This window comes from Oncorhynchus gorbuscha, linkage group LG13 (genome assembly GCF_021184085.1).
Source record: "Oncorhynchus gorbuscha isolate QuinsamMale2020 ecotype Even-year linkage group LG13, OgorEven_v1.0, whole genome shotgun sequence".
Taxonomy (NCBI): Eukaryota; Metazoa; Chordata; class Actinopteri; order Salmoniformes; family Salmonidae; genus Oncorhynchus; species Oncorhynchus gorbuscha.
The window spans coordinates 35,904,711-35,923,159 of NC_060185.1; the positions used below are offsets into that span (position 1 = coordinate 35,904,711).

At 44.7% G+C, this 18,449-nt stretch overlaps 1 protein-coding gene across 2 annotated transcripts; it reads right to left on the reverse strand.

Moving 5' to 3' along the window:
• Nucleotides 1-1,472: 1,472 nt before the first annotated feature.
• Nucleotides 1,473-18,225, reverse strand: LOC123992807 (RILP-like protein 1). 2 transcript variants are annotated; one of them, XM_046294334.1, is made up of 8 exons: nucleotides 17,532-18,225; nucleotides 16,134-16,257; nucleotides 8,592-8,713; nucleotides 5,479-5,667; nucleotides 4,376-4,545; nucleotides 4,121-4,243; nucleotides 3,727-3,825; nucleotides 1,473-1,894 (listed from the first exon to the last, which is right to left on the reverse strand). In XM_046294334.1, exons 1-8 carry the CDS (start codon nucleotides 17,880-17,882, stop codon nucleotides 1,774-1,776), a joined length of 1,299 nt encoding a protein of 432 aa, XP_046150290.1. In that variant the 5' UTR covers nucleotides 17,883-18,225; the 3' UTR covers nucleotides 1,473-1,773. The 2 variants fall into 2 exon arrangements, with proteins under 2 accessions (XP_046150290.1, XP_046150289.1); XM_046294333.1 differs by having other exon boundaries at nucleotides 16,134-16,260.
• Between the last annotated feature and the right edge of the window lie 224 nt (nucleotides 18,226-18,449).

Genomic DNA, 18,449 nt, shown 5'->3' on the forward strand with positions numbered 1-18,449 from the left:
TAAAACAAGTCCCTCTTAATAATGTCCTGCACAGTTATTGTCAATGCAAGGTGTACAGTTGGCCATTTCACCATTCTGAACCTATTCCTGAGAGAAACAGAGGGAGAGAAAGAGAAAGAGAGAGAGGAAGAGAAAGAGAAAGAGAGAGGAAGAGAAAGAGTGAGAAAGAGAGAGAGAAAGAGAGAGAAAGAGAGAGTGGAAGAGAAAGAGAAAGAGAGAGAAAGAGAGAGTGGAAGAGAAAGAGAAAGAGAGAGGAAGAGAAAGAGACAGAAAGAGAGGGAGAGAAAGAGAGAGAGGAAGAGAAAGAGGAAGAGAAAGAGAGAGAGGAAGAGAAAGCGAGAGGAAGAGAAAGAGAGAGAGGAAGAGAAAGAGGAAGAGAAAGAGAGAGGAAGAGAAAGAGGAAGAGAAAGAGAGAGAGGAAGAGAAAGAGGAAGAGAAAGAGAGAGGAAGAGAAAGAGGAAGAGAAAGAGAGAGAGGAAGAGAAAGAGGAAGAGAAAGAGAGAGAGGAAGAGAAAGAGAGAGGAATAGAAAGAGGAAGAGAAAGAGAGAGAGAAAGAGAAAGAGAGAGAAAGAGAGAGTGGAAGAGAAAGAGAAAGAGAGAGGAAGAGAAAGAGACAGAAAGAGAGGGAGAGAAAGAGAGAGAGGAAGAGAAAGAGAGAGAGGAAGAGAGAGAGGAAGAGAAAGAGGAAGAGAAAGAGAGAGAGGAAGAGAAAGCGAGAGGAAGAGAAAGAGAGAGAGGAAGAGAAAGAGGAAGAGAAAGAGAGAGGAAGAGAAAGAGGAAGAGAAAGAGAGAGAGGAAGAGAAAGAGGAAGAGAAAGAGGAAGAGAAAGAGAGAGGAAGAGAAAGAGGAAGAGAAAGAGAGAGAGGAAGAGAAAGAGGAAGAGAAAGAGAGAGAGGAAGAGAAAGAGAGAGGAATAGAAAGAGGAAGAGAAAGAGAGAGAGGAAGAGAAAGAGAGAGAGGAAGAGAAAGAGAGAGAGGAAGAGAAAGAGAGAGAATAAGAGAAAGAGGAAGAGAAAGAGAGAGAGGAAGAGAGAGAGAAAGAGAAAGAAGAAGAGAAAGAGAGAGAGGAAGAGAAAGCGAGAGGAAGAGAAAGAGGAAGAGAAAGAGAGAGAGGAAGAGAAAGAGGAAGAGAGGCAGAGAAAGAGGAAGAGAAAGAGAGAGAGGAAGAGAAAGAAGAAGAGAAAGAGAGAGGAAGAGAAAGAGCGAGAGGAAGAGAAAGAGAGAGAGGAAGAGAAAGAGAGAGAGGAAGAGAAAAGAGAGAGGAAGAGAAAGAGAGAGAGGAAGAGAAAGAGGAAGAGAGAGAGGAAGAGGAAGAGAAAGAGCGAGAGGAAGAGAAAGAGGAAGAGAAAGAGGAAGAGAAAGAGAGAGAGAGAGGAAGAGAGAGGAAGAGAAAGAGGAAGAGAAAGAGAGAGAGGAAGAGAAAGAGCGAGAGGAAGAGAAAGAGAGAGAGGAAGAGAAAGAGAGAGAGGAAGAGAAAGAGAGAGAGGAAGAGAAAGAGAGAGAGGAAGAGAAAGAGAGAGAGGAAGAGAAAGAGAGAGAGGAAGAGAAAGAGGAAGAGAAAGAGAGAGAGGAAGAGAAAGAGAGAGAGGAAGAGAAAGGTATACAGAGCAAGGACAATGGGGTAATAACAAATCAAGAAGGAAGGCATGAGAGAATGCTCTTCCTTTCTTAGGGCTGCTGTGGAGACCTAACCAGTATGACACATCCTGTGAAAACTGAACAGAGTGGAGGACAAGTGTAGTTGGACTGGTGTTGAGTGGTCATGGTGATTGTCAGGGTTCTGTCTCCGCAATGTTGTCAGTGTCGTCAATGATTTCCCAGGAAGAAGCAGCATTGTTTTCACCGGGACTACGGCTGCTGAGGTTGCTGCCGGAGCGGGTCAGGAAGCCAAAGCTAGGAGACAACACAGGTCTAGGATCAGCTATACTAACTCACAACCAGAAGAAACTAAAAGGTACACACAGGAGGAGAGAAAACAACACAGTTCACAGGTCAGAGATATTGTCTGAAAGGTTATATGCCACATAGCCTCTTGTGACCGACTGTGATCATTAAACAGTAAGCGTGCATGTGAGATGTGGTTCTGTGTTTCTGAGATCGCATCCAAGATGGCGTAGCAGTACAAACGTTGTTTGTCGTTCTCCCGTGTAAATGTTATATTTTTCGTCTTTTTTTGTATATATTTCAATTTATTATGTTTGTTTATTCCATGTGTAACTCTGTGTTATTGTTTGTGTCGCACTGCTTTGCTTTGAAAATAAAGGAGGGGCGCACAGTCTAGGAGCTCAGATGCAAAAATGTAATATGTTTCGACAGCCAAGGTGTCTTCATCAGGGTATAATCAAACACTGCTGGATGACTCGTATAGTGTCAAAGGACACAGGTGTCTGTAATCATGGCCAAGCGTGGCCTAATATCATTGGATAATTATCAAATATTAAAATGGCATACAAAAAAAACAAATGGATAGCATACGATCATAGATTCATTTTAGACTACACAAGCCTACAAACAATTACAATGGCAAGGTCTCAATAATCACAAGAATGGCTTCAGATCAAAGTCTACGTTGAGACCGAAAGGGAGCAAGGGTCTTTAAATTAAAGATCCAGGCAGCCTCTCATTTTAACAATGAATTGTCGAGGTCACCCCGTTGTTCAGGAATATCTTGGGGTGGTAAATCAAGTGTAGTGGCTGTGCTCAATGCAATGGTACTTATAAATGTAGATCCTTCAAACACCCACAAACAGGGAAATCGATCCCAATCAAAGGTGTTATTACGTGCTCCTAATGATATTAGGCCACACTTGGCCATGATTACAGACACCTGTGTCTTTTGACACTATATAAACGAGTCATCCCGCAGTGTTTGATTATACCCTGATGAAGACAGCTTGGCTGTTGAAACGTTGGACATTACATTTTTGCATCTGAGCTCCTAGAGTGTGCGGCTCTCCTTTATTTTCTAGTTTTCCACTCCGCTAGCCAGCACCTCGCCTAATAGGTGTGCGTTTCTTTTTCTTCTAGCACTGCTTTGCTTTATCTTAGCCAGATCGCAGTTGTAAATGAGAACTTGTTCTCATCTGGCCTACCTGGTTAAATAAAGGTGAAATAAAAAATAAATAAAAACCTGTAGTAAGTACTACATTCTGTAGATATGAGGTAGTCCCTGGTTACACCACAAGGGGGAGTAGTCTATGTTTATATTAATGGGCTTAGTCAGAGGCATCAGCAGGTGCAACAGTGAACCAAGCGGCAGCATGTGTTTGAATGTCTGCCTAGAGGTAAACATAGACACACAACAGTATTATCAGGAGACCAGAGGTAGTTTAATATAGACAGACAATATAATCAGGATTCAGGACAGCAACAAGTTGATGGAACGATTATCTAACCAACCACAGACCTGCCTCAACTTTGCATAGCCAATCAGTGGCCTTTCAGTAAGGGTTATGGTAGGGAACTGCATAGTTAACTGAGGCTCATTGTCATTTCAAATCAGGCTTTTGCAGGAATTCTCCAACAGAACAAGGTCCTGCATCAGTTTAGCAGCATAACAACATTGTAACAAGCAACTATTTACACCAAATGTATAGAACTATCTTCTGACTGGGTTTCTTTGAATGTTGTAAATGTGCTTTAAACATGTTTACATTTATGTATGTAAATAGCTATGTTAATACATGTGTTGTTTACATTAGCAAAAACAGGCCAGTAGTACTTACAGGTTCCTGATGCGAGACTCTTGTGGCTTGCTGTCAGTGCTGTCTGTCCCGGTTTCTGTCTCTGCTCTCCTCTCAAACAGGGGTCCTTTCTCCTCATCACTGTTTAAGGAAAGCACATCCACAAAGTCAGCACTGCATCTTTGTGTGTGTGTACGTGTGTGGTGTGGGTGTATGCATATGTGTGTGTAACTGTGTGTGTGTGTGTGTGTGTGTGTGTGTGTGTGTGTGTGTGTGTGTGTGTGTGTGTGTGTGTGTGTGTGTGTGTGTGTGTGTGTGTGTGTGTGTGTGTGTGTGTGTGTGTGTGTGTGTGTGTGTGTGTGTGTGTGAGTGTGTGTGTATTCGTATGTGTGTGTAACTGTGTGTGTGTACCCGTGTGTGTGTGTGTCAGTGTCACCTGCTGCATTCGTCCTCTGGCATGCCCAACATCTTGGCCTTGATGACAGTTTTCTGTTTCTTTATGGCAGAACGTACAGCGTCCAGCAAGAAGCCTGGACACCGCTCATCATTCAGGATCTCCCTGTGAGGATGACACAAATGACACACACATCAGTACATACACACACAGGTATATGAAACTAGACAAACACAAACATGTAAACACATACACACCCACTCATAAAAGGTATGAAACATCCCCCATAGTACCTACCTCTGGTAGTAGGAGAGTTCCTCCTGCACCAGGAACAGGTTGGCTTTGAGCTCGTTCCTCTCTGTCAGCATCTCTCTGACCTCCTGCTTGGTGAAACAGGGTCTGTTGGGATCCTTCAGGTCTATCACCAGCTTGTCAGTCAGGTCCACTTCGGTCTTACACGGATTGGCCTGTTGGGGTGGAGAAAACACAGGTACACTATCACAATTTAGTTCATGTAACAACAGTCATGTGTTTTATGGCTAAGGGAAACAAAATGTTGTTGTTCACCTGGTATAACACATTTAGTGAACTTCACAGTCTATGAAATTGTGTAAAAGCAATAGGAAAAGCATAATACCCATCAAAATGGATTTGGCAAAATGTGTGACTATTACAAAGTAACAAGACAACATTTTTCTTGTAGTGAGATGTCTTAGTCACATTATACTGTAGGTGGACAATACATACATGTACATCTTGTGCCAACGGTGTTTCCTCTCAGAACTATAAGTTAACTCCTTTGTCAGAGAGAAAAGTCACAGATATTACCTTAATTTCTCTTATCTTTAGTCATAACAAATATTTCAAAATGGCTACAGTTTCTTTTACAGGGAGAAGAGTTTAAAGAAACAAAGGCCAAGTGTAAGACTTGGCAGAGAGAGGACAGTGACAAATGTTCAAAGATTAAAGTTCAGCTCCAAAATAAACTAAGGGAGAGGGCAGGACACTAAAAGTTCTCTAGAGAAATGACAACAAGGTGTAACAAACAAGTCAGTAAAGTGAGTCAGAATACACTGGATGACTAATGTTATGTAGTATTATAAACTTGGTACTTTGGGTCCTGGATACTGATTGGCTGAAACAGCATTTCACAAGTATGACTTAAAAGTAATTGTTTACTATTCTATTCAGGTTGGTAACCAGTTTATAATAGCAATAATGCACCTTAGGGATTTGTGGGACTTTTTGATTAAATATAATATGAAGGTCCAAGGCCAATTCAAAAATGGAAATGAATCCTATCCTTTCAACAAGGGACAAACACACCTCTACACACACAGAGCCACCCATCCACACACATACAACCCCCCACACCATGCATGCACACACACACTTCTTACCGTGCCAGCAGAAGTGTTGGCTTTTTCCAGCTGGGTGGTGAGGCGTTCTATCTCTTTCTGTTTCTCTCGGAGGTCTGCCTCCATGTCAGCCTTCCTCTCCACAGCATTCTTCACCTGGGCCGTGACGATGCTCTGCTTGTGTCTCAGCTCCCCATTCATCTTCATGAAGCGCTCCAACTGCTCCTGCAGCTGTACACACACACACACACACACACACACACACACACACACACACACACACACACACACACACACACACACACACACACACACACACACACACACACACACACACACACACACACACACACACACACACACACACACACACACACACACACACACACACACAGGTATGTAACAGCACATTAACATAACACTCATATTACATATACACTCATTGACATCCAGGCCGATGATATGATATGCTAGATATCATAGCAGGCCTTTGTGGGGGTGCAGGGACTCATTGGGAGCAAGAGGAGAGGACCATATTAGACAAACAAAGGGGGTTACTCCCATGTTCAAGCATCATTTTGAGCAAACTTGATTTAAGATGCCCTGGGTTCTAAGTAAGGTGAAAAGCCTAGAAACATCAACAAATACACACAGCTCGAGCTGGAGTTTAAAACCATTACTGTGTGACAGAGAGCTGCTGTGAATAAGGGAGTGGAGTCAAGGCCCAGACTTGTTTCCAAGGTGTGGGTGATGCTCTGCACAAACCCATAACCATAACAACTATACCAGTACTGTTTCAGTATCATGTTTTATTAGTCGTATGTACACATGGTATACACTGTCCAATGAAATGCTTACTCGCAGGTTCCTTCTTGACAATGCAACAACAATAAATAATAAAAGATAAGAATACAAACGTAAAGTAAAATGGCTCAGTAGAATAGAATAAACATTTTAGTATAAGTATAATACACTATTTATAGTCCAATATTTACATGTGTTTAGAGGAAGGGAGGATTGGGGGGAAAGTGTTTGAATTGTGCACTATTAAGCAATCATAACAAGAATCTCGTAGTAGCAGTTGTGATGTGTGTGTAGCATGAATGTGCACTGAGTGTACAAAACATGATCCTTCCAAGACAGACTGACCAGGTGAATCCAGGGGAAAGCTATGATCCCTTATTGATGTCACTTCAAATCCACATTAAATCCACTTCAATCAGTGTAGATGGAGGGGAAGAGATATGTTAAATAATTATTTTTAAGCCTTGAGACAATTGAGACATGGATGTTGTATGTGTGCCATTCAGAGGGTGAATGGGCGGGACAAAATATTTAAGTGCATTTGAACGGGGTATGGTAGTGGGTGCCAGGTGCACCGATTTCAGTGTGTCAAGAACTGCAACGCTGCTGGGTATTTCATGCTTAACAGTTTCCTGTGTGTTTCAAGAATGGTCCACCACTCAAAGGACATCCAGCAAACTTGACACAACTGTGGGAAGCATTAGACTCAACATAGGCCAGGATCCCTGTGGAACGCTTTCGATACCCTGTAGAGTCCATGCCCCGACGAATTGAGGCTGTTCTGAGTAGAGGTCGACCGATTAAACGGAATGGCCAATTAATTAGGGCCGATTTCAAGTTTTCATAACAATCGGTAATCTGCATTTTTGGACACCGATCATGGCCAATTACATTACACTCCACGAGGAGACTGCGTAGCAGGCTGACTACCTGTTATGCAATTGCAGCAAGGAGCCAAGGTAAGGTGCTAGCTAGCATTCAACTTATCTTATGAAAAACAATCAATTTTAACATATTCACTAGTTAACTCCACATGGTTGATGATATTACTAGTTTATCTAGCTTGTCCTGCGTTGCATATAATCAATGTGGTGCCTGTTAATTTATCATTGAATCATAGCCTACATTGCCAAACAAGAGATTTAACAAGCGCATTCGCGAAAAAAGCCCTGTTGTTGCACCAATGTGTACCTAACCATAAACATCAAATCTTTCTTAAAATCAATTCACAAGTTGCAAACTAATTTGTCAGAATTTTACATAATTATGACATAACATTGAAGGTTGTGCAATGTAACAGGAATATTTAGACTTAGGGATGCCACCCGTTAGATAAAATACGGGACTGTACTGTATTTCACTGAAAGAATAAACGTTTTGTTTTCGAAATGATAGTTTCCGGATTTTACCATATTAATGATCTAAGGCTCGTATTTCTGTGTGTTATTATGTTATAATTAAGTCTATGATTTGATATTTGATAGAGCAGTCTGACTGAGCGGTGGTAGGCAGCAGCAGGCTCGTAAGCATTCATTTAAACAGCACTTTCGTGCGTTTGCCAGCAGCTCTTCACTGTGCTTCAAGCCTATCAACTCGAGATTAGGCTGGTGTAACCGATGTGAAATGGCTAGCTAGTTAGCGGTGTGCACGCTAACTAGCATTTCAATCTGTGACATCACTTGCTCTGAGACCTTCTTTTGTGGAGTGATGGGTAACGATGTTTCGAGGGTGGCTGTTATCGATGTGTTCCTGGTTCGATCCCAGGTAGGGGCGAGTGTCACAACTTCCGCCGAAGTCGGTTCCTCTCCTTGTTCCGGTGGCGTTCAGCGGTTGTCGTCGCCGGTCTTCTAGCCATCGCCGATCCACCTTTCATTTTCCATTTGTTTTGTCTTAACACACCTGGTTTACATCTCCTACTAATTACATGTGTATTTAACCCTCTGTTCCCTCCATGTCTGTGTGGGGTATTGTTTATTGTCAAGGTTGGCACGCTTCCGGCTGGTTTGCGCCGGGTTTTGTTTTATTACCCGTGCTTTGTGGCAGCCGGTACTTTGTACTTGGGTTTTGTACGTTTTCTGCCTCATCTTGTTCTTTGGGCATTTTGTGTTGTGACGCGGTTGCGTTCTATATTATGGTGTTCCTAATGTTTTGTACACTCAGTGTGTGTGTGTGTGTGTGTGTGTGTGTGTGTGTGTGTGTGTGTGTGTGTGTGTGTGTGTGTGTGTGTGTGTGTGTGTGTGTGTGTGTGTGTGTGTGTGTGTGTGTGTGTGTGTGTGTGTGTGTGTGTGTGTGTGTGTGTGTGTGTGTGTGTGTATTCAGATAGACTGTACATGTAGTCTTCTTGTCCTTACCGCCTCCACCTCCTTAGACACGCTTCCTATCTGCTGTACTTTGGCCCTCAACTCATCTCTCTGCTTGTCAACCACCTCCTTCAGTTTCAGCATCACCTCCCGCTCTTGCCGTTGGACACGATCTGAAACACAGGACCACAACAATACAATATCATCACTGTGGGTTTTCCATGGTCAACAGACGGCACAGAGACAACACAGTAGGGCATAAAAAATAAAAGTAAAGAAATAAAAGCTCAACGCAAAATGGAAATTAATGTCCAGGAAGTCCCTAATGAACATGACCCAGTAGTTCATCAACCATCAACAGTCGGTCAAGACTAAGTCCCCAGCCAAAGCTGCTCAGTGGAGTGTATCTTAAGGTCTGTGGTTAAACAGTAAAGACACTTAAGGATTATCCTTCAGCACATGGTCATCTTTAAGCGGTCTGGTTTATACCTGTTGATTCAGACACACTACTCTGGACGTGTAATGACTGATACATAACCTATGGTGGAGATTATTTTATTTAACTTTTATTTAACTAGGAAAGTCAGATAAGAAAAATTATTATTTACAATGACAGCCTACCCTGGCCAAACCCTCCCCTAACCCGGACGACGCTGGGCCAATTGTGCGTCGCCCTATGGGACTCCCGATCACGGTCAGTAGTGATACGGGATCGAACCCAGGTCTGCAGTGCCTTAGACCGCTGCGCCACTCAGGATCACAGGAGCTATGGCGTTTTGATTTGGATGGACATTGGTGACACTAATGTTCCTTGACCAAACTGCAATAAAACAATCAAACTTAACAACAAGCAGCTAACATGGACCTCTTGGTGGGAAAACTGGTTTCAGCGTGTAGTATGGCCTGGGCCCGTAGAGGTACTGCAGGTGGTCCACAATTTTCTATACTTTTTTATAAATAAAACAAAATGAGAGCCTGCCTGCCGTTCTGTCCCTTTTTGACTCTGCCTTGGACTACGAACCTCTGCCTACCCACGACCTGCCCTTCGCCTGCCCCTTGTTATAATAAATATTCTAAGAACCGAAGCATCCACCTCTTGTGTTTGCATCTGGGTCATATCCTGAGTCGTGATAGTACGAACTGGCCCTGACTGACCCAGCAGAATCGGACCAGCTCCGCAATGCTGTCTCCTTCCAAGGAGCCACCATTAGAAGACATGAAGAGGTACGTCAAAACCTTATGGAAGGATTCCAGACCTTAGTGGAATGCCATTGCCACACTTTCACTACATTGCTGGAGCAATTCTAAGGATTATCAACTGGGCAACAAGCCACTGCAGTAACACCCCAGACTCTCAGTAACCCCGCTACCAGTGGCGCTTCTCCCAGCCTACCCCGGCTTCCCGAGAACCCCGCTTACCTCTTCCGGAGCGCTATGCTGGAGATCCTGGAACCTGCTGGGCGTTTCTCTCCCAGTGCTCTCTCATCTTTGAGGTACAGTCCTCTTTGTTAAATACAGATCAATCAAAAACAGCGTATGCTATAACGCTGATATCTGTAAGGGCGCTCGCCTGGGCTACAGCAGTGTGGGATCAACCATCTGCCTTTTGCCTTAGTGTGGAGGATTTTGTGGCGGAGGTAAGGAAGGTGTTTGATTCCCCAGTGTCCGGGAGAGAGACGGCTTGGAAGCTACCTCTTCTGAGTCAAGACTCCCGCAGTGTGGCAGACTACGTGGTTCACTTTTGGACGCTGTCCATCGAGAGGGCCTGGAATCCGGAGCACCTGTTCGACACCTTCCTTCATGGATTATCGGAGGAAATCAAAGACAAACTCACTGTCCGGGAGTTACCCAGGGACCTCGACTCCCTCATAGCCTTGAATATAAGGATCGATGGGCGCCTACGGGAATGCAGGAGAGAGGAGTTCTGTGTTCAGCCACACTCGCTCGTCCACGTTTTCTCCCTCACCTCCGAAGAACCCCGGAAGTCCCCGACGCCTGCATTCCCGAGAGAATACGAAATCACCCGAGCCCCCTCAGCGACTAGTCTCCTCCTGAACCCATGCAACTGGGCAGGGCTAGATTGTCTCCTTGCAAACGTTTACACAGGCTGAGCTTCAACAGTTGCCTGTATTGTTGTACTACAGGACATTACATAGCCACCTGTCCAGTAAAATAACAGGCTCATCAGTAGGTACGGGTACGCTGGTGGGCCATACAGGGAGTCTTCAAACTCCCATTACTTGTACTCCTCTCCATGCTGTTCCACTGCTGCTGTGGGGTGGTCGGTCAAAATGTCTTCGGGTGCTCATTGACTCTGGGGCTGATGAAAGCTTCATGGACGCTACCCTGGTATCTGAGCTGGGAATCTCTACTCAACTCCATTCCCATGGACGCCAGAGCTTTGACGGACTCTCCATTGGCAGGGTTACTCACAGTACGGTTCCCATTAACCTGCAAGTGTCGGGTAATCACAGTGAGTCCCTACAGTTTTTACTAATTGCATCTCCTCATACACTTGTGGTTTTGGGATTTTCATGGCTCCAGAGGCACAACCCCCTGATCGACTGGGCTACTAGTTCTATCCTGGGTTGGAGTCCGTTCTGCCATGCACATTGCCTTAAGGTGGCGCAGCCTGCCCTTGGACATCCTTCTGCGGGCTTGGGAAAAGCCTCGGATCTCCCGCGGAGTACCAGGACCTCCGGGAGGTTTTCAGCAAGGCTCGTGCCACATCCCTTCTCTGCATCGACACTATGATTGCGCTATTGACCTCCTCCAGGTCACCACGCCACCTCGGGTCGGCTTTATTCCCTGTCTGCACTGGAGACCAAGACCATGGAGGTATACATTGAGGACTCTCTAGCTGCCGGGATCTGCCGGGATCATGCCTCCTCCTGTGGAAAAGAAGGACAAAACCTTGCACCCGTGTATTGACTACTGGGGCCTCAATGACATCACTGTAAAGAATTGTTACCCACTACCACTCCTCGGCTTTCAAGCTTCTCCAGGGGGTGACCATCTTTTCAAAGTTGGACCTTTGGAACCCCTACCACCTGGTTCTGATACGGGAATGAGACGAGTGGAAGACAGCATTCAACACGGCTCACGGACACAATGTGTACCTGGTTATATCGTTTGGTCTGGCCAACGCTCCCGCAGTGTTCCAGGCCCTGGTAAACTATGTGCTATGTGACATGTTGAACCGGTTTGTGTTTGTCTATCTCAACAACATTTTTGTCTTTTCCCTGGCAGCTCAAGAGCATGTTCGCAATGTCCGACAAGTCCTCCAGTGCCTCCTGGAGAACCAGATGGATCCTGACAAGGTGAAAGCCTTGGTAGATTGGCCCCAATCCACATCCAGAGTCCAGCTGCAATGTTTCCTGGGATTTGCTCATTTCTACCGCTGCTTTATTCAGGGCTACAGCACCCTGGCCACCCCCCTCTCTGCACCCCCCTCTCCCAAGGTTCCGTTCATGTGATCCCCAGCTGCTGACCGGGCGTTATTGGATCTGAAGCACCGTTTCACCACAGCCCTCATCCTAATCCATCCTTACACATCCCGTCAGTTTGTGGTGGCGGTTGACCCCATCTGACATAGGAGTGGGGTTCGTCCTGTCTCAGCGTTCTGTCCAGGACCAAAAGCTGCATCCATGTGCTTTCCTCTCCCATCGTCTCAATTTCGCTGAGAGGAACTATGATGTGGGAAATCGGGAACTTATTGCAGTCAAGATGGCACTGGAGGAGTGAAGGCACTGGCTCAAAGGGAAGGAACATACATTCTTAGTGTGGACCGATTGTAAGAATTTGGAATATCTTCGCAGCGCCAAGTGCTCAACTCAAGGCAGGCTCATTGGGGGCTCTGTTATTCACGCGATTCAATTTTACCATCGCCTACTGCCCTGGGTTCAAGAATGTGAAGCCTGACGCCCTCTTCCGCCTGTATAGTTCTGCTGCTACACCATCTGACACTGAGGCCATCCTCCCTACCTCCTGTCTAGCAGCTACACTAGTCTGGGGTATTGAGAACCGGGTCCACAAGGGGCCACCTTCCCAGCCAGACCCCGGGGAGGGGGCGGCTAACCAGATGTTCATCCCAGATTTTCCCGGTCCTGGAATGGAGCCATTCCCCTAAACTCACCTGTCATCCCGGCTTCCGCAGGACCCTGGCTTTCTTCCACCAACGTTTTTGGTGGCCCACCATGGTCCCGGACGTCTCCGCATTCGTTGCCGCCTGCACTGTGTGCACACAGAATATGACTTTGCGGCAAACTCCGGCTGGCCTCCTTCAACCAATCCCTGTTCCTCATTGCCACTGGTCCCATTTATCCTTGGACCTTGTCACTGGTCTCCCTCTGTCTGATGGCAACACCACATCCTTACTGTGGTGGATAGGTTTTCCAAAGCTGCACATTTCATTCCCCTTCCAAAGTTACCCTCAGCCAAGGAGACAGCCTAGCTTATGGTCTCCGATTGGGGTCCTCTGTTCTCGTCCAGGTTCTGGAAGGCATTCTGTACCCTCATTGCATCATCGGCCAGCCTGTCCTCCGAGTTTCATCCCCAGTCTAACGGCTAATCAGAGTGAGCTAATCAGACTACTCATCGCTGCCTCGTCTCTGCCAAAACCACCACCTGGAGCCAGTAACTTGTGTGGGTAGAGTACTCCTTCCCTGCTCGGCCACTGGACTCTCGCCCTTCGAGTGTTCCTTGGGTTACCAGCCCCCGCTCTTCCCTGTGCAAGAGGAAGAGGTCAGTATAGCCTCTGCCCAGATGTTCGTCCGCCGCTGTCGGCGTACCTGGAAGAGAGGCCGGTCCGCTCTTCTTACGACCACCTCCAGGCATCACCGGCCTCCGGCTCCCCGCTATCGGCCAGGGCAATGGGTATGGCTGTCCACCCATGATCTGCCCCTCCGGGTGGAGTCTCAAAAACTTTCCCCCCGTTTTATTTGTCCATTCCCCATCCCTAATGTCCTTAGCCCCTCTGCTGTTTGTCTTTTGTTGCTCCTGCCTGCCCTGATCCCGAGCCTGCTGTTCTGTCCCTTTTTTGACTGTGCCTTGGACTACGAACCTCTGCCTGCCCCTTTATTGTAATAAATATTCTGAGAACTGAACCATCCGCCTCCTGTGTCTGCATCTGGTTCATATCCTGAGTCGTGATACTATCTTGTTGAATGATACTAGGGCTGGTGCTCTTAGCAGCTTCTATAGCGAGAGTATAGACAACTAAGCAGGGACGAGATCAATAATGAATATCTTACTAATACTTAATAAGTTAGTGTAATAATACAAATATACGTGTCTATTATAGTCTATTCGTTTATTTGTATCTTTTCTGCTTTGTTCGTCTTTCAGTATTTACATAACAAATGTCACATTTACGGTCACACATTCATTTCCAAAATAAACAAACACCTGAATTTCTCAGTCAGCATTGTGTTTCCGTGTGATTACCACCAGAAGTAAATACTCTGAGCCAGTTTAGCAGTAACTCCATTCCCGTGACACGCATTACTTTGGGGTAATTTACCTGTTGTGGTGGGTAGTATGTTTGCATACACACATGTGAGAAGGGGATTGTTTCTAAGAGGTGTGTGATATATTATGTATGACACAAAGGGTAAGTACCATGCCGCTAAGGCAGACGTTTATACTAATCCTTTGTGGACATGGTTGACCCTAAGGCAGATGTTTAAAGTAACTTTCCTGGACATGGTTGCCCCTAAGGCAGATGCTTAAACTAGACTTCCTGGGCATGGTTGACCCTAAGGCAGATGTTTAAAGTAACTTTCCTGGACATGGTTGCCCCTAAGGCAGATGCTTAAACTAGACTTCCTGGGCATGGTTGACCCTAAGGCAGATGTTTAAACTAACCTTCCTGAGCATGGTTGACCCTAAGGCAGATGTTTAAACTAACCTTCCTGAGCATGGTTGCCCCTAAGGCAGATGTTTAAACTAACCTTCCTGAGCATGGTTGACCCTAAGGCAGATGTTTAAACTAACCTTCCTGAGCATGGTTGACCCTAAGGCAGATGTTTAAACTAACCTTCCTGAGCATGGTTGACCCTAAGGCAGATGTTTAAACTAACCTTCCTGAGCATGGTTGCCCCTAAGGCAGATGTTTAAACTAACCTTCCTGAACATGGTTGACCCTAAGGCAGATGTTTAAACTAACCTTCCTGAGCATGGTTGACCCTAATGCAGATGTTTAAACTAACTTTCCTGAGCATGGTTGCCCCTAAGGCAGATGTTTAAACTAACCTTCCTGAGCATGGTTGCCCCTAAGGCAGATGTTTAAACTAACCTTCCTGAGCATGGTTGACCCTAATGCAGATGTTTAAACTAACTTTCCTGAGCATGGTTGACCCTAAGGCAGATGTTTAAACTAACTTTCCTGAGCATGGTTGATCCTAAGGCAGATGTTTAAACTAACTTTCCTGAGCATGGTTGACCCTAAGGCCGATGTTTAAACTAACCTTCCTGAGCATGGTTGACCCTAAGGCAGATGTTTAAACTAACCTTCCTGAGCATGGTTGCCACAAAGGCAGATGTTTAAGGCTGTTCTATATCAACCAACCTCCCTATATATCGTTGCCCTTAAGGCCGCTGTTTAAGCCAATCGCATGTTGTGATGGCCCTGAATTTTTCTGAACCGTCTCAGTCCTTCTCCTTCCAATAGGGCGCTTCCCCTTCAATTCCCAATTAAATAGTGCTTCTCCTTCCAATAGGGTGCTTTCCCTTTAATTCCCAATTAAATAGCCAGCATCAGCTGCGCAAAAGTGGGGTTGTGATGGAGACGTGAATGAGAATGTGTTCAACCCTCAGTTCTTGAAGCTTCTCTATTCCATTTTTTTTTGCCGTTAAACGTGTGTTTTGTAGCCTAATAGAGTTTACCCAGGATCGGAGCCACTCTTTGCGTCCGTGGACTACACCTCTCCGTTCTTCGTGGCCTTTATCAGCTGGAGATCTGTTGGTGGATTGGATTGTCTGACTGATCGACTGACTACAACCTTTTTGTATACGGTATTTCATTTGTTTTGATGTGATGTATACGGTGATGATTTATGTAGTTAGTTGTAGTTGAGGACTTAGTAAGAGTTGACACTTTAAAGTTCTGTGGTAAAATAATTGTTATATTGATTGTATGATTAATACTGGGTTTACGCTACACTGAATGAACGGACAAACATTGCGTGACAAAAGTCACTTGAGTTCCCTGAACTCCTTTACCGGGCTGGACTCTTTTTAGGCCCGAGGTACAGGACATTTCTAGAAGAACCAGAACTCATTGTGATATTATTATATGTGTGTGTAATCATTGATGTTGCTAATACAACCCACGTAAAAGAATATAGTTGTTTTTGAAGTTCTTTTCAATGTTTTAAGGGTTTATGAAAAGTTTATTTCCATCCTGACTTTTACATAAGTCCTTTGTATTGGTGTAGACTTGACGGACCAGATGGGACTCATTCCCTCCCAAACCAAAAGGAGAAACCAATGTTTTCTCTGGTAGGCACAACCTACCTGGCACCTCTATAAATAATAACCTCAAGTCAAAACCGTTACAGTGTGTGTATGTGTGTTTATGTGTTTTAAACCAACCTTCCTGGACATGGTTGCCCCTCAGGCAGCTCTGTAACTCCTGATTCTCCATCTGTAGATGCAATACCTGGGCCTGCAGCTCCTCGCACCTCCTCCTCTGCTTCTCCACCTCCTCCTGCACCTCCTGCTGGGGGACAAGGAGGAGCTGTTACAGACTCTGGGTTAGGAGGAGACGCACAGCATACCCACCATATAAATAGAATGACATTCTAGTTGTTATATTTCTATGGTACCCATAACCATTGACTTCTAGTGAACTCATTGCCCAATACCAGAGGAGTCTACAGGTACTTGGTGGTGAGGAAGAATAGGCTCCTAATTAAATCAAATATATTGATAGCTACTGAGTGCTAGCTGAAGAATGTTCCAAGTGAAAGAGAAAAACAAGCCAACAAGACTAATAACCGACAGTGTAATCAGGTGTGAGACAGAAACAACCTGTTGTAATGAGCAGGGCCCATGGTGTGGTGTGTGGTGCATAGACATGTGGTGTAGTGAAAACTGTAGTACCAACATGTTTCCTCCTATCATATCAAATCTATGATCGTTGACATCACAGACCAGATAACAGTGACTTCCCTAATTATACTGCGATATAGCCTGGGTTATTTTTTTATTAAACACTGTACAATGCAGTTTCTCCAGAGATACATCTGATCAAGACTGAACTGTGCGATGTAGTAGGGAGTTGTAGTTTCCAACATGACAATATTCTACATAGATCATTGCAGAAAATGTGGTAATTAACTACATTGACCATAATCCATTGCATGGGACATTTATTGTTTAATTCTGCGTTGTTACAGCATTCGACCCACGTAATGCACAGTGCAGTTAATGTAATGTATATTTTTATCAATCCCGAAATCCGTGATACATACTGTGGCAATAGCGACCTGTCAATAAAAACACACGAGTAACATCATAACGACAATAGCACGAGCGTCCATTCCGAACACACCATTCCGTGATGTTACATAACAAAAACTACATATAGTCTACATTTCGCTTAGGCTACTAATACAACTAAAATGGAGCCTCTGTGTGGGGCAATAGTTGCCAGTGGTAGGTCTACATTCTACACATAATGTGTCACACAGATAACAAATATGTTTTGTGAGCTGTCACTTGCCACTGAATGGGCATGATGAATAACGTGGCATACTAACGTGCAGCAAGTAGTATAGTTATTAAATTGTACCCTAGCCATCAAAACAATTAAATTGCTACATTGTATGTATGCACACATGACTGTAAGTCGCTTTGGATAAAAGCGTCTGCTAAATGGCATATATATTATATATTAACTCCAAATCACATATCGTCCGCGAATTGAAACGATACGTCACTGGAGGTATTATCTCCCATGTTACTACCATATTATTACCACCGACTCACCCGTTGTATTTCGCTCTTGCTTTCTTCGCATTCTTTCACATTTCTCGTCTTCTTCTGTTTCTGTACATTAAGTGTTTCGAACGCTTTAAGTAATTCTTCTTCTTTTGACTTGTGAGAATGGTTCCGCAATGCGAAGCTCTCCAAAAGTTCTAGAACTTTGACAATTTTAGGCACCAGTCCTGTGGCGCTCTCTTTACCGTAGCCGTCAATAAGTGTTTCCACTTCCGAGCCAATCAATTTAGCTATTTCGTATACATCGTCCACAGTTAGTGCTGAACATGTCCTTTCAAAACACACCTCTGTCTTCTTGACGTCTTGCTTTTGATCGTTTCTACCGCAATTCTTCTCCATTATTGCACAATTGTGCAAGTGCACAAGTGTTACTATCGAAACCAAGAAATAAAAAGAACGTCGTTCTCACGGTGACATGACAGTTCCCCGGTGAAAGAGTAGAAACACAATTAAATCGAAAGTCAAATCATTCGTCAAATCGATGCATTCGTCAAAAATCGTCACCCTATGCTCGAACTTGACTGAGTTGCATGCTTGGTCAGAGACTAGAACAAACCCGTTCAAACTTGAACCTCATTCGAGTATACGTCACACATTTTACCTAACCCTAGTCTAGAACATTAATATGAGGCCCAATTCAAATAAAAAACAGTGTACTGTCGATTGGAGGCCAATATTTCTGCCCACTCTCGGCTTGTTTCAACATCCCTCCTACTTTCCTGTAATAGGAGTGAGTCATTTATTGTACCTTAATTTAACTGGGCAAGTCAGTTAAGAAAAAATTCTTATTTACAATGGTGGCCTACCCTGGCCAATCCCGGATGTGGGCCAATATGGCAATCACGGCCAGATGTGATACAGCCTGGATTCGAACCAGGGACTGTAGTGACCTCTTGCACTGAGATG